Source organism: Pseudophryne corroboree, chromosome 10, assembly GCF_028390025.1.
Source record: "Pseudophryne corroboree isolate aPseCor3 chromosome 10, aPseCor3.hap2, whole genome shotgun sequence".
NCBI classification, from domain to species: domain Eukaryota; kingdom Metazoa; phylum Chordata; class Amphibia; order Anura; family Myobatrachidae; genus Pseudophryne; species Pseudophryne corroboree.
Genome location: NC_086453.1, coordinates 164,496,113 through 164,521,745, shown reverse-complemented (window position 1 = coordinate 164,521,745; position 25,633 = coordinate 164,496,113). Strand labels below are relative to the sequence as shown.

The window sequence follows — 25,633 nt, the reverse complement described above, 5'->3', positions numbered from 1 at the left end:
AAACTTTGTTTAATACACACAGTTATTAAAAATATTGTATTAAATGACCTTCAGACTGTGTATATAAGGTGCATATGAAACATAAATGAATTGTGTGAATGTAGACACACTTTGTTTAATGCACAAAGTTATAAAAAATATTGGCTAAAATTACCTTCAGGCTGTGTGTATAAGGTGCATATAAAACATAAATGCATTCTGTGCTTAGATTTAGGTCCCATCACCATGATATCTCATTATGGTATGCAATTATTCCAAAATACTGAAAAATCCGATATCCAAAATACCTCTGGTCCCAAGCATTTTGGATAAGGGATACTCAACCTGTATTTGAATAACAAAACTTTAAATATAGAGTTTTCCTTTACTAGTAGTCGGGAGTTAATTAATTTTTTGGATATCACCATTTATGTGGAAAATTATCTACTCCAGACAAGAACATACACCAAAAATACAGATTAATTGAGTTACATCAATGCAGCAAGCTGCCATCACCCTAATTGGCTCCGTTCGATCCCTGCAGGGCAACTGAAAAGAGCAAAAAGGAATTGCTCTAGAAATGAACAGTTTCTGGCACAGGCTGGGGAAATGCAGGAAAACTTCAGGGCATGTGGTTACAATAAAAATTGGATAGATAAGGCTACTAGGGATGTAGAAACCCTAGATACAGGTGTTTTATTGATGGATAGGAGAAACAAACTTAAAGGTAATGAGAATAAGAAGAAAGATTTTGGATGGGCATTTGTGACCACTTATAATGACCAATATAGATCAATAGAGAGAATTATGACCCGACATTGGAACATCCTAAATAAGGACCCGGCGATAGGAGCGTCTCTGCCCATTAAACCAGTGTGCATCTACCGAAAAGCACCAAATATAGGAAATAGCCTTGTAAGAAGTGCTTGCCCACCGGAAAAAAAACCTTCAAGGATTAAATCGAAGGGTTTCTATAGATGCATGTCTTGCATTGCCTGCAAAGAAGTTAAAATGGTGAACCAAAGTAAAATCAGTCAAATTGATATCAATAGGAAACCATTTGAAATAAAGAAGTTTATCACATGTGCAACAAAAAATGTGTTATATGCAGTGGAGTGCGAGTGTAAATTAGTATACATAGGGTGAACTTCTAGACCTTTGAAGGGCAGGTTGGGAGAGCACCTCAGGAACATCAGAAAGGGATTGGAAACCCATGCACTCTCTAATCATTTTAAGAGGGTGCATGGGTGTTCAACAACAGCCATTACGCGGTTTGTGGGTCTACAGTGGATACAGGGACATTGGAAATGAGACTGATCTACGATATGGGTACCCTCCAACCGGGGGGATTGAATATAGACTTTGAGGTCAAGTGGTTTTTATAGTGTGTATTATTTGTATGCATATTTTGACAGCGGTGACTTATTTTCTTATTCTTTTAAAATATAGATTTTATTCATATGCATGTCATAATGAAGTAGACATCAAGAACACTCCTAACTATGAATGGTCTCCACAATTATTAAAAGATCTGAGCGGTCCGGGAACATGAATAGTTCTGATTACCATAACAACCAACAATGCTAAATGACTGCGGGAGAGGAAGGTCTCTATGGTAACGACAATATACCAGATAGCGGTCATGTTATCGGAAAGAGTGATGACGTATGCCGCAACATGGGACCATGGGACGCTTACTGTGAATACAGGACAGACGCGACTACGGGAGTGAAGCGAACACATGATCCAGTGACGCTTCCTTTGTTTTGATCACGTGACCGGACTGCGAGGCCGCGAGTGGAGAAGGAGGTTAGATACGTTATAAGGAGGTGGTCCTGGCACACGAGTGTCAAAGACTTATAGGATAATTACTGTATAGGGACCAGCTGTGCCGGGACCAATTAGAAGTAAAGGAGGGATTTATAAATCAAGTTGAGAGATAGAGAAGGCATTCAGAGGAGCTGACCTTGAGAAAGACCCAGGCAGGGTCGGAACGTGTGGGTGCCCGTGTGGACTGACCTGACTAAAGGAGGACGTGGTACGATCAATGCCAGACCTGGAAGGCTGATTGACACCAGAGAACTCTCCATGCTGCAGCTGGAAAGCCTGATGTTCATATGCTTATTGAACTGATTTATCGGTTCTCACCGGCTCGTGATTATTACCCATTGCTCTACTTGTTCAGGATCTAGTCCATTGAAGAATGCCATAACAGCACGTGCTGTGTATATTTCATTGTCATAGAGTGGTTATTGTATGGCTGGTATTTATCTAGCTAACACTGACGTTTTGTGTTTTTATGTATGGTGATTTTAAGTGATTAAAACTATTTAACTTAAGGTAATACACTATGTTTTGCACATCTCTTTCTTTTTTCGGTGCATATTGAGAAATAAGAAAGACTACAGGAATACGACCTTATTGACCCCTACACAGCGCTGGTTCAGTGGTATCCTATATGTTTGTATTTGTTTGTTGTATTTGGAGGGTGGAGAAACCTCTATCATAGTGACACCTAACTAGCAGCTGTAAGCAGCGCATTGTTACCTGTCTACATTCTTGATTGCATAGGGGCAGTGGCGGAACTAGCGAACGGTGGGCCCAGGTGCAACAAAATACTTTGGGCCGCCCCTCTCATCCCGTCGAAGTCTACACCCTCACCCCCAACTCCAAATTAGGGATTTTTTGCATGCTCCCAAATTTTATATATACCAGCAACAATGGTACAGGTACGCTAGTGAATATCAAACAATCAGTCCAAGGTATAACACTCCGGGCTGTAGCATAGCTACTGGTAGGTACCGCAGCAAAGCTCCCAAACAGCTCCGGACTCCTGGAGACAATACATTTCTAGAAACAGCAAAAGGAGAATGCGCTCATAGTGCAAATTAGTTTTTTATTTTTAAAAAGGTACGTGCAGACAGAACATATAGAAAGATACTGGAGACTCGTACCCTAATTACCCACACTGTGGGCTGATTACCATATGATAAAAACAAAACACCAAGGCAAAGCCTGCATCCTGCTGCCCAGAGACCGAGACCTTAACACCGCACCGCCGGCTGAGGATGTCAGCCGTGACTCGTCCGGACACCATGTCAGAGGGACAGGCAGGAGAACAGTGCTCAAGGAGAGATAAGCGTCTGGCAGGCCACGCCTCAACGTGTTTCATATAGTACTTCGTCAGGAGGCTGGCCTGTCAGACGCTTCTGGCTGATTTATAAACCAGACATTCATAGCATTACCTATTCACATCCCTTAATTACCGGGACACCTGCTCCACAGCAGACCACAATCAATAGATCAGTGTTGAGCATTTCAAGATCTGAACGACAGCAATACATTTAAAACTTGGGGATTTAAGAAATTACGCAAATATATTAAGCATATTAATACACACATCATTGGATATAAGTACAGTTGGGTCCACGTGTATCTTGACCTTTAATAGGATTGACTGGCCAGTCAGACTTAATCCCCTGCTGTAATGACTAAATCCCCTGCTGTATTGTTCTCTGTATTGTAATTATAATAGATGAAGGGTTTATGCTAATAAATCATATCGTGCCTAGGCGCAGAAAACTAGTCAAGATAACCGTGGACCCATCTGTACTTGAAGTATACATTATGATTAAAAAAAAATATATAGGTTAGTAATATCAGTTGTCAGTTTTTAAATTACACCGCTGTTTGTTTTCCAATATCACCTCTGCTACACAGGTCTAAACCGATATAGCAGAAATACCTTTTTATTTTAGTTCATATTATTTAATTAATCATCAAACATTCAGAAAGAGCAATATACTGTAAAACCCAAAGAGTTAATCATCAGATGTTCAGAGAAAGCAGCATAAAGCCCAACCATATGTCAGAGACAGACATCTGACACTTACTGGGAGCCCTTTAGAAAACTGCACAACTATGCAGGAGGACTTCTATATTATGCACATGTATCTCTATTGTTTCTTTTTAAATAGCAACATTATGTTGATCTAGAAATCATTCACAAATGAGTTTCTTAACAGAGGGCATAATAACTAGTGATGAGCGGGTTCGGTTTCTCGGAAACCGAACCCCCCCGAACTTCTCCCTTTTTACACGGGTCCGAGCGCGCCCGAACGTCATCATCCCGCTGTCGGATTCTCGCGAGATTCGGATTCTATATAAGCAGCCGCGCGTCGCCGCCGCCGCCGCCATTTTCACACGTGCATTGAGATTGATAGGGAGAGGACGTGGCTGGCGTCCTCTCCGTACTAAGGTGGTCATTCCGAGTTGTTCGCTCGCAAGCTGCTTTTAGCAGCTTTGCACACGCTAAGCCGCCGCCTACTGGGAGTGAATCTTAGCTTATCAAAATTGCGAACGAAAGATTAGCAAAATAGCAAATAGACACTTCTTAGCAGTTTCTGAGTAGCTTCAAACTTACTCGGCATCTGCGATCAGTTCAGTGCTTGTCGTTCCTGGTTTGACGTCATAAACACACCCAGCGTTCGCCCAGACACTCCTCCGTTTCTCCAGCCACTCCTGCGTTTTTCCCAGAAACGGTAGCGTTTTTTCACACACTCCCATAAAACGGCCAGTTTAAGCCCAGAAGCACCCACTTCCTGTCAATCACATTACGATCACCAGAACGAAGAAAAAAACGTGAGTAAAATTCCTAACTGCATAGCAAATTTACTTGGCGCAGTCGCAGTGCGGACATTGCGCATGCGCACTAAGCGGAAAATCGCTGCGATGCGAAGAAATTTACCAAGCGAACAACTCGGAATGACCACCTAAGTCTAATACGAGACAGTTGGTTGATCTGATTGCTTGTTTTATTTTACTATAATTGTGGGGAGGATTGGGGAGCAGCTGTTAGGAGGAGTACAGTGCAGAGTTTTGCTGATAGTGACCACCAGTTTTTTTATCCGTTCTCTGCCTGAAAAAAACGCTCCATACCATATCTGTGCTCAGTGTGCTGCATGATATATCTGTGCTGAGTGCTCACACTGCTTAATTGTGGGGACTGGGGAGCAGCTATAGCAGGAGTACAGTGCACAGTTTTGCTGACAGTGACCACCAGTATACGTTTGTCTGCCTGAAAAACACTCCTGTGGCTTTTTTTTTTATACTAGTAGTTTAGCAGTCTGCTGACAGTGTCCACCAGGTCCATTATACTGTATATAGCAGTATGGTAGGCCACTGCTGTACCTACCTCTGTGTCGTCCATCTTCATCCATAAAGTATACTATCCATCCATCTACATTGTATACCTGTGGTGGCTTTTTTTTATACTAGTAGTACTAGTTTAGCAGTCTGCTGACAGTGTCCACCAGGTCTATTATACTGTATATAGCAGTACGGTAGGCCACTGCTGTACCTACCTCTGTGTCGTCACTCGTCATCCATAAGTATACTATCCATCCATCTACATTGTATACCTGTGGTGGCTTTTTTTTTTATACTAGTAGTACTAGTTTAGCAGTCTGCTGACAGTGTCCACCAGGTCCATTATACTGTATATATAGCAGTATGGTAGGCCACTGCTGTACCTACCTCTGTGTCGTCACTCGTCATCCATAAGTATACTATCCATCCATCTACATTGTATACCTGTGGTGGCTTTTTTTTTTTATACTAGTAGTACTAGTTTAGCAGTCTGCTGACAGTGTCCACCAGGTCCATTATACTGTATATAGCAGTATGGTAGGCCACTGCTGTACCTACCTCTGTGTCGTCACTCGTCATCCATTAAAATAAGTATACTATCCATCCATCTACATTGTATACCTGTGGTGGCTTTTTTTTATACTAGTAGTACTAGTTTAGCAGTCTGCTGACAGTGTCCACCAGGTCCATTATACTGTATATAGCAGTACGGTAGGCCACTGCTGTACCTACCTCTGTGTCGTCACTCGTCATCCATAAGTATACTATCCATCCATCTACATTGTATACCTGTGGTGGCTTTTTTTTTTATACTAGTAGTACTAGTTTAGCAGTCTGCTGACAGTGTCCACCAGGTCCATTATACTGTATATAGCAGTATGGTAGGCCACTGCTGTACCTACCTCTGTGTCGTCACTCGTCATCCATAAGTATACTATCCATCCATCTACATTGTATACCTGTGGTGGCTTTTTTTTTTTATACTAGTAGTACTAGTTTAGCAGTCTGCTGACAGTGTCCACCAGGTCCATTATACTGTATATAGCAGTACGGTAGGCCACTGCTGTACCTACCTCTGTGTCGTCACTCGTCATCCATTAAAATAAGTATACTATCCATCCATCTACATTGTATACCTGTGGTGGCTTTTTTTCTTTATACTAGTTTAGCAGTTTGCTGACAGTGTCCACCAGGTCCATTTATTATACTGTATATAGCAGTACGGTAGGCCACTGCTGTACCTACCTCTGTGTCGTCACTCGTCATCCATAAGTATACTATCCATCCATCTGCATTGTATACCTGTGGTGGCTTTTTTTTTATACTAGTAGTACTAGTTTAGCAGTCTGCTGACAGTGTCCACCAGGTCCATTATACTGTATATAGCAGTACGGTAGGCCACTGCTGTACCTACCTCTGTGTCGTCACTCGTCATCCATAAAGTATACTATCCATCCATCTACATTGTATACCTGTGGTGCCTTTTAGTTGTGCGCATTAAAAATATGGAGAACAAAAATGTGGAGGTTAAAAAAATAGGGAAAGATCAAGATCCACTTCCACCTCGTGCTGAAGCTGCTGCCACTAGTCATGGCCGAGATGATGAAATGCCATCAACGTCGTCTGCCAAGGCCGATGCCCAATGTCATAGTACAGAGCATGTAAAATCCAAAACACAAAAGTTCAGTAAAATGACCCAAAAATCAAAATTAAAAGCGTCTGAGGAGAAGCGTAAACTTGCCAATATGCCATTTACGACACGGAGTGGCAAGGAACGGCTGAGGCCCTGGCCTATGTTCATGGCTAGTGGTTCAGCTTCACATGAGGATGGAAGCACTCATCCTCTCGCTAGAAAAAAGAAAAGACTTAAGCTGGCAAAAGCACAGCAAAGAACTGTGCGTTCTTCGAAATCACAAATCCCCAAGGAGAGTCCAATTGTGTCGGTTGCGATGCCTGACCTTCCCAACACTGGACGGGAAGAGCTTGCGCCTTCCACCATTTGCACGCCCCCTGCAATTGCTGGAAGGAGCACCCGCAGTCCAGTTCCTGATAGTCAAATTGAAGATGTCAGTGTTGAAGTACACCAGGATGAGGATATGGGTGTTGCTGGCGCTGGGGAGGAAATTGACAAGGAGGATTCTGATGGTGAGGTGGTTTGTTTAAGTCAGGCACCCGGGGATACACCTGTTGTCCGTGGGAGGAATATGGCCATTGACATGCCTGGTCAAAATACAAAAAAAAATCAGCTCTTCGGTGTGGAATTATTTCAACACAAATGCGGACAACAGGTGTCAAGCCGTGTGTTGCCTTTGTCAAGCTGTAATAAGTAGGGGTAAGGACGTTAACCACCTCGGAACATCCTCCCTTATACGTCACCTGCAGCGCATTCATCATAAGTCAGTGACAAGTTCAAAAACTTTGGGCGACAGCGGAAGCAGTCCACTGACCAGTAAATCCCTTCCTCTTGTAACCAAGCTCCTGCAAACCACACCACCAACTCCCTCAGTGTCCATTTCCTCCTTACCCAGGAAAGCCAATAGTCCTGCAGGCCATGTCACTGGCAAGTCTGACGAGTCCTCTCCTGCCTGGGAATCCTCTGATGCATCCTTGAGAGTAACGCCTACTGCTGCTGGCGCTGCTGCTGTTGTTGCTGCTGGGAGTCGATCGTCATCCCAGAGGGGAAGTCGGAAGACCACTTGTACTACTTCCAGTAAGCAATTGACTGTACAACAGTCCTTTGCGAGGAAGATGAAATATCACAGCAGTCATCCTGCTGCAAAGCGGATAACTGAGGCCTTGGCAGCCTGGGCGGTGAGAAACGTGGTTCCGGTATCCATCGTTAATTCAGAGCCAACTATAGACTTGATTGAGGTACTGTGTCCCCGGTACCAAATACCATCTAGGTTCCATTTCTCTAGGCAGGCGATACCGAAAATGTACACAGACCTCAGAAAAAGACTCACCAGTGTCCTAAAAAATGCAGTTGTACCCAATGTCCACTTAACCACGGACATGTGGACAAGTGGAGCAGGGCAGACTCAGGACTATATGACTGTGACAGCCCACTGGGTAGATGTATTGCCTCCCGCTGCAAGAACAGCAGCGGCGGCACCAGTAGCAGCATCTCGCAAACGCCAACTCGGTCCTAGGCAGGCTACGCTTTGTATCACCGCTTTCCAGAATACGCACACAGCTGAAAACCTCTTACGGCAACTGAGGAAGATCATCGCAGAATGGATTACCCCAATTGGACTCTCCTGGGAATTTGTGACATCGGACAACGCCAGCAATATTGTGCGTGCATTACATCTGGGCAATTTCCAGCACGTCCCATGTTTTGCACATACCTTGAATTTGGTGGTGCAGAATTATTTAAAAAACGACAGGGGCGTGCAAGAGATGCTGTCAGTGGCCAGAAGAATTGCGGGCCACTTTCGGCGTTCAGGCACCGCGTACAGAAGACTGGAGCACCACCAAAAATACCTGAACCTGCCCTGCCATCATCTGAAGCAAGAGGTGGTAACGAGGTGAAATTCAGCCCTCTATATGCTTCAGAGGATGGAGGAGCAGCAAAAGGCCATTCAAGCCTATACATCTGGCCACGATACAGGCAAAGGAGGTGTAATGCACCTGTCTCAAGCGCAGTGGAGAATGATTTCAACAACCCTTTGAACTTGCCACACGTGAAGTCAGTTCAGACACTGCCAGCCTGAGTCAGGTCATTCCCCTCATCAGGCTTTTGCAGAAGAAGCTGGAGACATTGAAGGAGAAGCTAAAACAGGGCGACTTGTGGATGGAGCCCTTAATTCACTTAACCAGGATTCACGGGTGGTCAATCTGTTTAAATCAGAGCACTACATTTTGGCCACCATGCTCGATCCTAGATTTAAAACCTACGTTGTATCTCTCTTTCCAGCAGACACAAGTCTGCAGGTGTTCAAAGACCTGCTGGTGAGAAAATTGTCAAGTCAAGCGGAACGTGACCCGTCAACAGCTCCTCCTTCACATTCTGCCGCAACTGGGGGTGCGAGGAAAAGGCTAAGAATTCCGAGCCCACCCGCTGGCGGTGATGCAGGGCAGTCTGGAGTGAGTGCTGACATCTGGTCCGGACTGAAGGACCTGCCAACGATTACTGACATGTCGTCTACTGTCACTGCATATAATTCTCTCACCATTGAAAGAATGGTGGAGGATTATATGAGTGACCGCATCCAAGTAGGCACGTCAGACAGTCCGTACGTATACTGGCAGGAAAAAGAGGCAATTTGGAGGCCCTTGCAGAAACTGGCTTTATTCTACCTAAGTTGCCCTCCCTCCAGTGTGTACTCTGAAAGAGTGTTTAGTGCAGCCGCTCACCTTGTCAGCAATCGGCGTACGAGGTTACTTCCAGAAAATGTGGAGAAGATGATGTTTATTAAAATGAATTATAATCAATTCCTCCGTGGAGACATTCACCAGCAGCAATTGCCTCCAGAAAGTACACGGGGACCTGAGATGGTGGATTCCAGTGGGGACGAATTAATAATCTGTGAGTAGGGGGATGTACACAGTGAAAGGGGTGATGAATCGGACGATGATGATGAGGTGGACATCTTGCCTCTGTAGAGCCAGTTTGTGCAAGGAGAGATTGATTGCTTCTTTTTTGGTGGGGGCCCAAACCAACCAGTCATTTCAGTCACAGTCGTGTGGCAGACCCCGTCGCTGAAATGATGGGTTCGTTAAAGTGTGCATGTCCTGTTTATACAACATAAGGGTGGGTGGGAGGGCCCAAGGACAATTCCATCTTGCACCTCTTTTTTCTTTCATTTTTCTTTGCATCATGTGCTGTTTGGGGACAATTTTTTTGAAGTGCCATCCTGTCTGACACTGCAGTGCCACTCCTAGATGGGCCAGGTGTTTGTGTCGGCCACTTGGGTCGCTGAGCTTAGTCACACAGCTACCTCGTTGCGCCTCTTTTTTTCTTTGCATCATGTGCTGTTTGGGGACAATTTTTTTGAAGTGCCATCCTGTCTGACACTGCAGTGCCACTCCTAGATGGGCCAGGTGTTTGTGTCGGCCACTTGGGTCGCTTATCTTAGTCACACAGCTACCTCATTGCACCTCTTTTTTTCTTTGCATCATGTGCTGTTTGGGGACAATTTTTTTGAAGTGCCATCCTGTCTGACACTGCAGTGCCACTCCTAGATGGGCCAGGTGTTTGTGTCGGCCAATTGGGTCGCTTAGCCTAGCCATCCAGCGACCTCGGTGCAAATTTTAGGACTAAAAATAATATTGTGAGGTGTTCATAATAGACTGAAAATGAGTGTAAATTATGGTTATTGAGGTTAATAATACTTTGGGATCAAAATGACCCCCAAATTCTATGATTTAAGCTGTTTTTGAGGGTTTTTTTAAAAAAACACCCGAATCCAAAACACACCCGAATCCGACAAAAAATTTTCGGTGAGGTTTTGCCAAAACGCGTCCGAATCCAAAACACGGCCACGGAACCGAACCCAAAACCAAAACCCAAAACCCGAAAAATTTCCGGTGCACATCACTAATAATAACCTACAAGGAAAGGAACCAACTTTTATAGCACAGTTGTGCTGCAGGATTTCACGGCAGAGAAACCTTCTCTTTCCCACGTTTTTATGAAAACCATTTACATGTATGCATTAGTGCAGGTAATAGTTGTTAACCAAAAGAAAGGGGGGTATCCCAATCTCTCTGGGCAAAGCTACTTATATAAGGAAAGAGACAACAAATGGGAAAACACAAGAAATATTACATGATAACCCAAAAGATCCTAAAACCAGCAGGAATATAAATATGGTACACGTACATAGCAGGAGAATATGGTTAAGCAGGGTAGAACGATCATCTTTCCCTAATAAACGGAGGGATCTCATAGTTTTCATTTAGACCACGGGGATACAATGTATCTAGTGCTAGAATCCAAAAGGTTTCACGCCTCAATAATTGTTCTTCTCTATTGCCACCATATTAGGGGCCACATGTTCAATCCCAAAAAATCTTAAACAACCTGGATGCGCATTGTGATGCTCAGAGAAGTGTCGTGGGTGGGACACTGTGTTTCAGAGCACGGTTCTTAATATTCCGAGTATGTTCTAAGATTCTGATTTTTAGTACTCTTTTGGTCTTGCCCACATATCGTAATCCACATGGGCAGATTAACATGTATATACAAAAAGAAGTATTACAGTTAATAAAGGACTTAATTGTAAAAACAGATTGGAGTCCAAGGGGCCATATATTGAGATGTTCCATCAGATGATGAAAAAAGATCTGGGTGATCTTGAAGTTTCAGGTGAAAACGATAGAAGAAACAACAATTTGAACAATTTGACCAAATCAGAGTATATGGCCCCTAAGAGGTTATCATCAAACACCAATTTGGTTATAAAAAATGCTGACAAAGGGGGTAATATTTCTTGTGTTCTCCCCTGTTTGTTGTCTCTTTCCGTGTATAAGTAGCTGTGCCCAGAGAGATTGGGATACCCCCCTTTCTTTGGGATAACAACTATTACCTGCACTAATGCATACATGTAAATGGTTTTCATAAAAACGTGGTAAAGAGAAGCTTTCTCTGCCGTGAAATCCTGCAGCAGAACTGCATAAATCCCAACATGACCCTCTCCAGGTGGGACACAATGCTCTGCTCCTGGACTTCTCTCTTAATTTGTGATTACCAGCACCTGTGTTGAACAGGTTAATGGATAAGAAAGGTGTTTCAGCAAAGGTGATGGCAATCATACATTAAGAGGGAAGTCCAGGAGCAGAGCATTGTGTCCCTCCTGAAGACGATCATGTTGGAAGGCATGGAACTGTGCTATAAAAGTTGGTTCCTTTCCTTGTAGGTTATATTATGCCCTCTCTTAAGAAACTCATTTGTGAATGATTGTAGATCAACATTATGTTGCTATTTAAAAAGAAACAATAGAGATACATGTGCATAAATAGGATTTTAATTACCTGAAATGGTAAATCCTTTTCTCGTAGTCTGTATGGATGCTGGGGTCCATATTAGTACCATGGTGTATAGATGGGTCCACCAGGAGCCATTGGCACTTTAAGAGTTTAATAGTGTGGGCTGGATCCTCCCTCTATGCCCCTCCTACCAGACTCAGTCTAGAAAACTGTGCCCGAGGAGACGACATACTTCGAGAGAAGTAAATACACAGATAGCGGCGAGATTCATTCCAGCTCACACAACAGACAAACCCGGCTAACAAGCTGGAAAAACACAGCAACAGCTGAAACAGTACTGAAAGAGTAAACAATGCAGAACTTACCTAGGAACCAGGTAGAACTGAACTAAAAAACCAAAGCAGGAAAACGAAGCGCTGGGCGGGCGCCCAGCATCCTTTATGGAGTACGCGAAAAGGATTTACCATTTCAGGCAATTAAAATCCTACTTTTCTTATGTCCTAGAGGATGCTGGGGTCCGTATTAGTACCATGGGGATGTACCAAAGCTCCCAGAACAGGAGGGAGAGCGCGGAGGCTCCTGCAAGACCGCTTGACCAATCTTGAGGTCATCAGAGGCCAAAGTGTCGAACTTGTAAAACATGGCAAACGTGTTCGAACCAGACCAAGTCGCAGCTCGACAAAGCTGTAGTGCTGAGACACCCCGGGCAGCCGCCCAGGAAGAACCCACTTTACGAGTAGAGTGGGCCTTAATCGATTTCGGACATGGCAATCCTGCCGAAGAATAGGCATGCTGGATAGTGAACCTGATCCAGCGTGAAATCGACTGCTTCGAAGTAGGACACCTAATTTTCTTGGGATCATAGAGGACAAACAGAGAGTCAGTTTTCCTATGATGATCTTCAAAGCCCTCACAACATCCAAGGCCTTTGAAGCAATTGAGGAGTCAGTAGCCACTGGCACCACAATAGGCTGGTTGACATGAAAAGCCAATACAACCTTAAGCAGGAACTGCGGACGAGTCCTAAGTTCCACCCTGTCTTCATGAAAGATCAGATAAGGGCTTTTACAAGATAAAGCCCCCAATTCCGACACGCGTCAAGCAGAAGCCAAGGCCAACAAACTGACCGCCTTCCATGTGAGAAACTTGATGTCAGTCTCCAGTAGAGGCTCAAACCAAGCTGATTGTAGGAACTGCAACACCACATCAAGATCTCAGGGTTCCGTTGGCGCCACAAAAGAAGGTTGGATGTGCAGAACCCCTTTCAAAAAGGTCTGAACCTCAGGAAGGACAGCTAATTGCTTTTGAAAGAAGATGGACAAGGCAGAGATCTGGACCTTGATGGAGCCCAATTTCAGGCCCGTATCCACTCCTGCTTGCAGGGAAAGGAGAAAACGTCCGAGTTGAAAATCCACCGCAGGAAATTTTCTGGATTCACACCAGTAAACATATTTTTTCCAAATACAGTGGTAATGTTTAGACATTACCCCCTTCCTATCCTGAATCAGGGTAGAAATAACCTCACTCAGGATACCTTTCCGAGCTAAGATCTGGCATTCAACCGACAAGTCATCAAACATAGCCATGGTAAGTCTTGATAGGCGAATGGCCCCTGCAGCAACAAATCCTCCCGAAGAGGTAAGGGTAGGAATAACCTCGCTCGGGATACCTTTCCGAGCTAAGATCTAGCATTCAACCGCCAAGTTGTCAAACGTAGCTGTGGTAAGTCTTGATAGGCGACCGGCCCCTGCAGCAGCAGATCCTCCCGAAGAGGTAAGGGCCTTAGATCTTCCAGAAGAAGATCCAGCAGATCCGCATACTTCGTGGCCAGTCTGGAGCGATAAGGATTGCCAGAACCCCTGTTCTTCTTACCAGCTGAAGAACCCTTGGTATCATAGGAAGTGGAGGGAACACCTACACTGACGGGAACACCCCCGGTTTTGCCAGTGCATCCACCGCCACTGCCTGAGGGTCTCTCGACCTGGAACAGTACCTCCCCAGCTTTTTGATGAGGCGGGAGGCCATCATGTCCATGTGAGGAACCCCCCACCAAGCGGTTACTTCCCCAAACACCTCAGGATGGAGACCCTACTCCCCTGGATGGAGATCATGTCTGCTGAGGAAGTCTGCTTCCCAGTTGTCTACTCCCAGAATGAAGATTGCTGACATCACTACAGCGTGCCTTTCTGCCCAGAGAAGGCTTTTTGACACCTCTGACATTGCAGCCCTGCTCTTCGTTCCGCCTTGTCGGTTTATGTAGGCCACAGTGGTCACGTTGTCCAACTGTACCTGAACAGCCCAATATTGTAGCAGGACAAAAAAAAAAGGGATGGATTACCAGCGCTGGCTGATCAGAAATTATAAATATTAAAAATACATATATCTAAATATAAAACAATCTATGTCTCAAAAGGCTTATATTTTAAATAATCATATTTATTTCACATAAATACCCAAAATAAAAGGATAAAAGATAAATATAAAAAATATATATGGAACACTCAAAAGTATATACCACAATATCTTATTGTTTATGAATCCACATTTGGCTGTAATTGTACTCAAAGGGACTGAAATCACTTGGCAATGTCCATCACTAATCGGACATTGCTCCTGAGGAAGCTGGAATATTTAAACCAGCGAAACGCGTTGAGCTTCATTTCTATTAGGACACTCAATACCACCATCTCCACTGGCTCCACGGATACTCCGGTGCACACCATTTGGGACATCTTTTATCAGCAGAATCCACCTTCTGGACCCAATCCTCCATGCCAAGAGGACAAACCTGATCCAGCCACACACCAGGTGGACATTACCTGCTCTTAGAACACTGGTAAATACCTCACATCTGCAAATTTATCGGATTTATGCTACCAACCGATTAGTGATGGACATTGCCAAGTGATTTCAGTCCCTTTGAGTACAATTACAGCCAAATGTGGATTCATAAACAATAAGATATTGTGGTATATACTTTTGAGTGTTCCATATATATTTTTTATATTTATCTTTTATCCTTTTATTTTGGGTATTTATGTGAAATAAATATGATTATTTAAAATATAAGCCTTTTGAGACATAGATTGTTTTATATTTAGATATATGTATTTTTAATATTTATAATTTCTGATCAGCCAGCGCTGGTAATCCATCCCTTTTTTTTTGTCTTGCTATTTGCACCATTAGGGGACTTACCATCCCCTTACCAGCTGCTATTGATAGCGCACCCACCCTTCTCTTCTTTTTATAACAATATTGTAGCAGATGTGCTGCTTGCAGGAGGGCATTGTACACAGCCCTTAGCTCCAGGATGTTTATCGAGAGAAGGGATTCTTGAAATGACCACTTTCCTTGAAAGGTTTCCCCCAGAGCGACTGCTCCCCAACCTCTTAGACTTGCATCTGTGGTTAAGAGGATCCAGTTCTGAATTCCGAACCTTCGGCCTTCCAGAAGGTGTGGAAGTTGTAGCCACCAGAGGAGTGAAATCCTGGCTTTCGGAGACAGGTGTATCCTCTTGTGCATATGTAGGTGAGAGCCCGACCACTGGTCCAAGAGGTACAGTTAAAATGGACGAGCGTGAAACCGGCCGTACTGCAGAGCCTCGTAGGTGGCAATCATCTTCCCCAGAAGGCAGATGCATTAATGAACCGACACCTGGGTAGGCCGTAAGACCTCCCGGACCATTGTTTGAATCACCAATGCCTTCTCCACCGGGAGAAACACCCTCTGCACCTCCGTGTCGAGGATCATTCCCAGGATGATCCGCGTCGGCTCCAGATGAGACTTTGGAAGGTTCAGGATCCAACCATGCTTCCTGAGCAGCTGTGTCGTGAGTGCGATGGATCGCAATAACCTCTCCCTGGACGATGCCTTGATCAGGAGATCATCCAGATAAGGAATTATGTTCACCCCCTGCTTGCAGAGAAGAACCATCATCTCCACCATCACCTTGGTGAAAATCCTTGGTGCTGTGGAGAGGCCAAATGGCAGCGCCTGGAACTGATAGTGGTCGTCAAACAGTGCAAACCTGAGGTATGCCTGATGCGGTGACCAAATGGGGATGTGGAGGTAAGCCTCCTTGATGCTTACCTCCAGGTGTGGTCAGGTGTACTATATCTTTACATTTAGTGAGGTGTAATCGTGGTGTAGAGGGCAGATTCCTGATTAATAAAAATACAAAAAAACAAACAAACACTGAGCAACATCCCCAAACAGGTAATTTCAACTTTAAACTTGTCATTTATGTTGTACGGTCTAGACATGGCTACTAATAACACATGCCCAGACAAAATCCTTAAAGCTAATGCTAGGAGCTTAGGAGACAAAATTCCAGAGCTAATTGAGATAATGACAAGGGTTAACCTGGATTTTGTGGGTCATGGTGCAATGAGAATCATGACTGGGACATAGCTATACCAGGATACAATTTATTTAGAAAGGATAGAATAGAAAGAATAGGAGGAGGGGTAGCAATGTATGTGGAAAAAAAAGCATAAATGCTACTTCAATACAAAATATTGAAGACAAAACTGAGGCCCTTTGGGTCACCATAGAAACCAGGGAGAAGGACATTATTCGCATTCGGGTGATCTATAGACCACCAAGCCAGGGGCAGGATTTGGACAGGAACCTTTTGTTGGACATTACTAAAATGGCTTTAAAGGAAGAAGTCATAATCATGGGAGACTTTAATTTACCTGATGTAAATTGGGAGGGGTCTTTTGCAAGTTCAGCTACAAGTGGCAAATTTCTACATTTCTTACAGTGAGCATCTCTAAAGCAATTGGTGAGGGAGCCCACTCGCAAAGACTCAATATTAGATTTAATTCTTATAAATGGTGATAGGATATCCGACCTATATGTGGGTGAGCACCTGGGATCTAGTGATCATTAAGCAGTATGGTTTAGTATAAAGACAGGATCCAACTCCTGTCACACAAAAACAAAGGTGTTGGATTTTAGAAATGCTGACTATGCAAAAATGGGGAGATGTTTAAGTGATTCTTTGGTGGACTGGAGGAACTTGGAAGGAGTGCAGGAGAGGTGGGAAAAACTGAAAAGTGCAATACTAAGTGCAACTGACCTTTTTATCAAAATGGTTAGGAAAAGCACCAGGAAAAGGAAGCCAGTATGGTTCACAAAAGAAGTATCAACTAGTGTGAAAGCAAAAAAGATGGCTTTTAGGAAATACAAACAGACTCAAAACAATAACGACAAAGAGGTGTATCTTGACAGACGGAAGGATGCTAAGAAAGTGATTAGACATGCAAAGGCAGAAGCTGAGGAGAAAATGGCCCAGTCAGTAAAGGGGCAGAACTTTTTTTAAGTATATAAGTGAAAAGAGAAAATCAAATGGAGGAATAATAAGACTTAAGACAGAGTGAGCATTTGGTTGATGGAGACAAGGCAATAGCAGATCACCTAAATAATTATTTTTGCTCAGTATTTACTACAGAAGAAGGGAAGGGGCCACAGTTAAGTTGCAAGGACATTAATAAAAATAAGGTAGATGAAAGTACAACAGAGGAGAAGGTCCAAACAGAACTTTCAAAATTAAAAGTGGATAAATCAATGGGACCAAATGGGATACACCCAAGGATACTTAAAGAGTTAAAAGATGTGCTGGTTACACCTTTAACAGAATCATTTAACCAGTCACTAAATACAGGTGCCATTCCAGAGGACTGAAAAAGAGCAAATGTAGTTCTACTGCACAAAAGCGGAAGCAGGGAAGAAGCAAGTAAATACAGACCAGTAAGCCTTACATCAGTAGTAGGGAAAGTAATGGAAAAACTAATAAAATAAAGAGTTGTGGAATATCTTAAATAAACAACTTACAGGATCCAAAACAGCATGGATTTACTGGTGGGAGATCATGCCAAACAAATCTTATTGACTTTTTTGACTCTGTGGCGAAAATAATAGATCAAGGGGGAGCTGCAGATGTAGCATATCTAGACTTTAGTAAGGCATTTGACACTGTCCCACATCTCAGACTGCTAAATAAACTTGAAAGCGTGGGGGTGGATTATAAAATGGTTAAATGGATAAGAACCTGGTTGCAGGATAGGAAACAGACAGTTGTAGTTAACGGAGTGCAATCTATGGAGGGAAATGTTACCAGTGGAGTACCCCAGGGATCTGTACTTGGTCCAGTTCTCTTTAATATCTTTGTTGGTGACATTGCAGATGGTATTGAAGTGGGAGGTATACCTTTTTGCAGATGATACAAAGATATGCAACAGGGTAGACACACTGGGAGGGGTAAAACAAATGATTGATGAACTAACTAGGCTTGAGAAATGGTCAAGAACGTGGCAACTACAGTTTAATGCTAAAAAATGCAAAATCATGTACTTGGGTCTCAAAAACCCAAAGGCTAAATATAGTATCAAGGGTACTATAATGAAAACTACTGAGGAGGAAAGGAATTTAGGAGTCACTATTTCAAGTGACTTCAAGGCAGGAAAGCAATGCAACAAAGCAATGAGAGAGGCAAGTCAGATGCTTGGTTGCATACGGAGAGGAATCAGTAGAAGGAAAAAAGAAGTGATAATGCCACTGTATAGGTCATTGGTGCGGCCCTATCTGGAATACTGTGTCCAGTTCTGGAGACCATATCTCCAGAAGGATATAAATACATTAGAGAGTGTACAAAGAAGGGCCAATAAAATGGTGCATGGCCTACATCACAAAACTTACCCGGAAAGGCTAAAAGATCTTAACGTGTGTAGTTTGGAGGAGAGAAGGGAAAGGGGGGACATGATAGAAATGTTCAAATATATCAAGGGTCTTAAAGTTCAGGAAGGAAACATTCTTCAAAGGAAGAGAAGTATTAGAACTCAAGGACATACACTGAGACTGGAGAGGGGGGAGGTTCAGGGGAAATTTGAGGAAAAATTACTTCACAGAAAGGGTAGTGGATAAGTGGAATAGCCTCCCATCAGAGGTGGTAGAGGCTAAGACTGTAGAGCAATTTAAACATGCTTGGGATAGGCATATGAATATCCTTACATATAATTAAGGTTCAAAAAGGGTTGAGATTGCTTAAAGGATAATAAAAAAAAGGGGGGCAGACTAGATGGGCCAAATGGTTCTTATCTGCCGTCAAATTCTATGTTTCTATGTCCAGAGACACCAGGAACTCCCCCTCCATTAGCCCTGAGATGACAGCTCTCAGAGATTCCATCTTGAATTTGAACTCCCTGAGATAAGGGTTCAAAGACTAAGTTCAGAATAGGCCGTACCGAACCATTCGGTTTCTGTGCCACAAAAAGGTTTGAATAATAACCCTTGTTCCACTGCTGAGGCGGAACCGGAACGACGACTTCCGACACCACCAATTTTCTGATGGCCCCCAGAAGAATTGCTTTGTCCGCCAGCAGAGCTGGTAAGCCTGACTTGAAGAAACGGTGAGGCGGGGGATCTTGAAACTCCAGTCTGTACCCGCTGGACACTATATCCAGGACCCAGGGGTCAAGACCAGACGACACCCAGACGTGGCTGAACTGTCGGAGTCTCGCCCCCACCTGACCGTCCTCCAGTTCCAGCCGTCCACCTTCTTTCGAAGGGCTTAGTGGCATCAGAAGCGGGCTTCTGGGCCCGGGAACCTGCAGGAGCAGGTTTCTTTCCTTTTGCACGACCACCCCTGAAGAAGGTGTTCGAAGGCTTGTTTTTTCTTTGCCTCCCGGGCCGAAAGGATTGTGACGTGGCTGGTGTAAAAGGCTTCTTCGTAGCCGGTGCAGCTGAGGGAAGAAAAGTAGACTTACCCACAGTAGCCGTGGCAATCCACGCATCCTGCACCTCCCCAAAGAGTGCCTGACCTGTAGAGGGTAGGCCCTCCACGCTCTTCCTGGATTCCGCATCGGCAGACCATTGGCGCAGCCAGAGACCCCTGCGAGCCGAGACGGACATGGAGGAGATCCCCGCAGCCATGGAGCCCAGGTCCTTCATGGAATCCAATAGGAACCCTGCAAAATCCTGAATATGACATAAAAACATATCAACGTCATCTTTATCCGGCATAGCCGATTCTTCCTGCATAGTGATAGACCACCTCGCAATAGCTTTTGCAATCCAAGCACAGGCTATAGTAGGCCTTAATATAGCCCCAGAAGCCGTGTACATGGATTTTAACTTAGCATCCACCTTGCGATCCACCAAGTCTTTCAACGCGGTATATCCTGGTACCGGCAGCACCACCTGTTTGGACAGCCTAGATACAGAGGCATCGACCAACGGCGGGGACTCCCATTTTTTCCTATCTTCCTCTGGGAAGGAAAAAGCAACCAAAACCCTCTTAGGGATCTGAAATTTATTTTCCGGAGTTTCCCAGGCCTTTTCAAATTTAGCGTTTAATTCTTTGGATGCTAGGAAGGTGAGGGGGGGCTTCTTGATTTCTGTAGAGAAGGCCTCCTCCACCTAATCCAGAGTGGTGTCCGAAATGTGCAAAACATCTCTAACAGCCGCAATCATCAACTGTACCCCCTTGGCAAGTGATGCCGTTCCCCTCGACACATCCCTGTCACTGTCTGCAGTGTCAGAGTCGGTGTCCGTGTTATCCTGCAACATTGCAAGTGCACGTTTCTGAGAATGAATCACAGGGGACCCCGAGGAGGCAGTATCAGACCAAACAACCATAGAGGACTGGAGGACCTGAGTGGCGTGCTCAGTCCTAGCAACTCTATCAGAAATCTGGGAAATAGTCCCCCTCAGAGAGACTAACCATTCTGGCTCTCTAGCAGGGATCTGCGTTAAAACTTACATTACATGGAATGGAGTCCTCCTGTGAGGATAAATCCTCTGCAGCATATGATACATTGTCCCTAGACATGTTACCACACACACACACACACACACACACACAACACCCCACAAACACACAGGGTATTATGAAGGCAGAGTTTCCCCCCAAAGAATGGCAGAGAGACACAGATATTGGAGCCAACCCACACACAGTGCTATTAAAGGTATAGGGAGTCCCTAACCAGCGCTGACTGTGTCCCTTAATAGGTGACACAGTCTGTATACAGCTTCCCTCCCCCTTCTACAACCCCCTTGGTACCGTACAGATAGCTGGAGATTGCTCTGTAGGGACCTGGATCCACTTGGCAGTGAGAGCAGGCAGGAAAAATGTCGCTGAACGCTGCTCGGTCCGCACTGAGGAGAAGCTCCGCCCCCTTCAATGGCGCTGGCTTCCCGCTCTGTAAAGAAATTATACTGGCCTGGAGGAACAGTGGCTGACCTGAATCCGCAGACCCCATCAGGAGATGACCAGTGTGGGATCTGGAGCAGGCCCAGGACGCTCCCCCCAGCGCCGCACCATGGTACACTGAGCCGCCCAGGAGCACGGTCAAGGCCGCACTCCTGCCCTAATAGCCGCCCTCTTCACACTGTCCCCCCACTTGCAAAGAGGGATAGTGACTAACTCGCCATGTTCAGCATCTGGGGGGGTGGCGGCCGGCTGCTGGGGCGAGCACTTCCCTGTGGCGGGCACGATCGAGCCCCCCGGATCTAATGTCCAGTCAGCGGTAGAAGTGGCTCAGGACCCTGCGGGGCGGACACTGCTCCCCCCCCCCCAGTCCTACGCTGCAGGGAGGCTGTCGCCAACAACAAGTGGTGCAAAAAAGTATTTGGACAGCCACCGATTGTGCAAGTTGACCCACTTAAAAAGATGAGAGAGGTTTGTAATTTCCATCATAGGTACACTTCAACTGTGAGAGACAGAATCTAAAAAAACAACAACAGGAAATCACATTGTATCATTTTAAAACAATTTACTTGTATATTCTTGTGGAAAATAAATATTTGGACACCTACCAAGCAGCAAGATTTCTGGCTCTCACAGGCCTGTTACTTCTTCTTTAAGAAGCTCTTCTATCCTCCACTCATTACCTGTATTAATGGCACCTGTTTGAACTGGTTATCTGTATAAAAGACACCTGTCCACACCCTCAAACAGTCAGACTGCTACCTCTCCACCAAGGCCAACACCAGGGACAAAATTGTAGAGCTGCACAAGGCTGGGATGAGCTACTCGACAATAGGCAAGCAGCTTGGTGAGAAGAGATCAACTGTTGGTGCAATTATTAAAAAATGGAAGAAATACAAGATCACTGACAATCTCCCTCGACTTGGGACTCCTTGCAAGATCTCACCTCGTGGGGTATTAGTGATCTTGAGAACGGTGAGGAATCAGCCCAGAACTACACAGGTGGACCTTGTCAATGACCTCAAGAGAGCTGAGACCACAGTCACAAAGGTTACCATTAGTAACACACTACGTCGTCATGGATTGAAACCCTGCAGCGCCGGAAAAATCCCCCTGCTTAAGCCAGCACATGTACAGGCCCATCTAAAGTTTGCTAGTGACCATCTGGATGATCCAGAGGAGGATTGAGAGAATGTAATGTGGTCAGATGAGAGCAAAATCAAACTTTTTGGTATAAACTCCACTCGCCGTGTTTGGAGGGAGAAGAATGATGAATGGCATCCCAAGAACACCATACCCACTGTGAAGCATGGGGGTGGAAACATCATGCTTTGGGGCTGCTTTTCTGCAAAGGGAACAGGATGACTGAATGGGGCCATGTATCATGAGATTTTGGGCAAAAACCTCCTTCTCTCAGTAAGAGCATTGAAGATGGTACGTGGCTGGGTCTTCCAGCTTGACAATGACCCCAAACACACCGTTCAGGCAACTAAGGCGTGGCTCCGTAAGAAGCATTTCAAGGTCCTGGAGTGGCCTAGCCAGTCTCCAGACCTCAACCCAATTGAAAATCTGTGGATGGAGTTGAAAGTCCGTGTTTCCTGACGACAGCCCCAAAACATGACAGGTCAGGAGAAGATCTGCATAGAAGAGTGGGCCAAAATACTGTACCTGCTACAGTGCGTGCAAACCTGGTCAAGAACTACAGGAAACGTTTGACTTCTGTAATTGCCAACTGAGGTAATATTATAAAATTTGAGTTAAACTTTTTGATTGTCCAAATAATTATTTTCCGCAAGAATATACGAATAAATTGTTTAAAAATCATACAATGTGATTACCTGGGGGTTTTTTTGTTTGATTTTTAAGATTCTGTCACTCACAGTTGAAATGTACCTATGATGGAAATTACAGACCTCTCTCATCTTTGTGGGTCAACTTGCACAATCGGTGGCTGTTCAAATACTTTTTTGTCCCACTGTGTGTGTGTGTGTGTGTGTGTATATATATATATATATATATATATATATATAAAATAAAAGGGATTGCTGGCCACACAGGTGTATGTGTGTGTGTGTGTGTGTGTGTGTGTGTGTATATATATATATATATATATATATACACACATATACATATATACATACACACACACACACACACACACACACTATTCAGCGGCACTCAGGGATCAAAGTACAGTATGACATAACAGGGTATACTATAGATACACATACAGATGGGATCCGTTCAGGTTTAGGATGTGGATGTGTCCTAGATTTAGGAAATGGAGAGGGGGTTGATTATTTGGATGCAATGGGGGCACTGTGCTGGAGAGGATTTGGTGAGGGTAACCTGCTCAGGGCCAGGGAAATGGATACCTAGCAACAGTGCCGTAACTAGACATTTTCGTCCTGTGTGCAAGAAACTGCATTGGCATCACCCTTTATGTAAAACGGGCAGTGCACGCCATAGGTGCGCACAAAAATATATAGGGGATGGGCTTCATGGGGAAGGGGTGTGGCCACAAAATAATACCAATTCATATTACGGTGCACAGTAGTCTACATTATTCAAATGATGGTGCACAGTAGCGCCACTACACCAGGTAGAGCCCCTTTTACACATTACGGCAGACAGCGTCCCCTTTTAACACATTACGGCAGACAGTCCCCCTTTTTTACACATTACAGCAGAAAATCCCCCATTTTACACATTACGGCAGACAGCGTCCCCTTTTTATACATTACAGCAGACAATCCCCCTTTTAATACATTACGGCAGACAGCGTCCCCTTTTTACACATTACGGCAGACTGTCCCCCATTTTTACACATTAGGGCAGGCAGCGTCCCCTTTTTACACATTACGTCAGACAGTCCCCCTTTTTTTTACACATTACGGCAGACAATGTCACCTTTTTACACATTACCGCATACAGTCCCCCTTTTTAACACATTATGGTAGACAGCGTCTGCTTTTTACACATTACAGCAGTCCCCCTTTTTTACACATTACGGCAGACAGCGTCCCCTTTTTACACATTACAGCAGTCCCCCTTTTTTACACGTTACGGCAGACAAACACCCTTTTTACACATTATGGCAGACAGTCCCCCTTTCTTACATGTTATGGCAGACAATCCCCCTTTTTACACAGTACGGCAGACAGTGTACCCTTTTTACACATTACGGCAGGCAGTCCCCATTTGTTACACATTACGGCAGACAGCGTCCCCTTTTTACACATTACAGCAGTCCCCCTTTTTTACACGTTACGGCAGACAAACCCCCTTTTTACACAGTACGGCAGACAACATCCCATTTTTACACATTACGGCAGACAGCCCCCCTTTTTTTACACATTATGGCAGCCAGTCCCCCTTTTTACACATTACAGCAGACAGTCCCCCTTTTTACACATTACGGCAGACAGTCCCCCTTTCTTACACATTGTGGCAGACAGTCCCCATTTCTTACACGTTATGGCAGACAATCCCCCTTTTACACAGTATGGCAGACAGTGTCCCCTTTTTACACATTATGGCAGGCAGTCCCCCTTTTTTTTTACACATTATGGCAGCCAGTCCCCCTTTTTACACATTACAGCAGACAGTCCCCCTTTTTACACATTACGGCAGACAGTCCCCCTTTCTTACACGTTATGGCAGACAGTCCCCCTTTCTTACATGTTATGGCAGACAATCCCCCTTTTTACACAGTACGGCAGACAGTGTCCCCTTTTTACACATTATGGCAGGCAGTCCCCCTTTGTTACACATTACCGCAGACAGTGTCACCTTTTTACACATTACGGCATACAGTCCCCCTTTTTTACACATTATGGCAGACAGCGTCTGCTTTTTACACATTACGGCAGACAGTCCCCCTTTTTTACACATTAGGGCAGACAGTCCCCTTTTTTTACAGATTACGGCAGACAGCGTCCCCTTTTTACACATTACGGCATACAGAGTCCCCTTTTTACACATTATGGCATACAGAGTCCTCTTTTTACACATTACGGCAGACAATCCCCCTTTTTATACATTAGGGCAGACAGCGTCCCCTTTTAACACATTACGGCAGACAGCCCCCCTTTTTTTACACATTACAGCAAACAGTCCCCCTTTTTACACATTACGGCAGACAGTCCCCCTTTCTTACACGTTATGGCAGACAGTCCCCCTTTTTTACACATTACAGCATACAATCCCCCTTTTTACACATTACGACAGACAGCGTCCCCTTTTTACACATTACGGCAGACAGCGTCCCCATTTTTGCACATTACGGCAGACAGCGTCCCCTTTTTACACATTATGGCAGACAGCGTCCCTTTTTTACACATTACGTCCGACAATCCCCTT

At 44.6% G+C, this 25,633-nt stretch overlaps 1 protein-coding gene across 6 annotated transcripts in view; it reads left to right on the top strand.

The window, feature by feature from the left end:
- MCAM (melanoma cell adhesion molecule) overlaps positions 1-25,633 on the top strand; it is a 909,696-nt gene that overhangs the window by 837,289 nt on the left and 46,774 nt on the right. Inside the window, exon 17 of one of the 6 annotated variants that reach the window (XM_063942919.1) lies at positions 1,429-2,259. The exons of the other annotated variants lie outside the window; for them this stretch is intronic. Coding sequence (XP_063798989.1) covers positions 1,429-1,531 — 103 coding nt within the window. The 3' untranslated portion in view covers positions 1,532-2,259. Of the gene's footprint in view, positions 1-1,428; positions 2,260-25,633 lie in introns of those variants that run through there. 6 annotated transcript variants of the gene reach the window in all.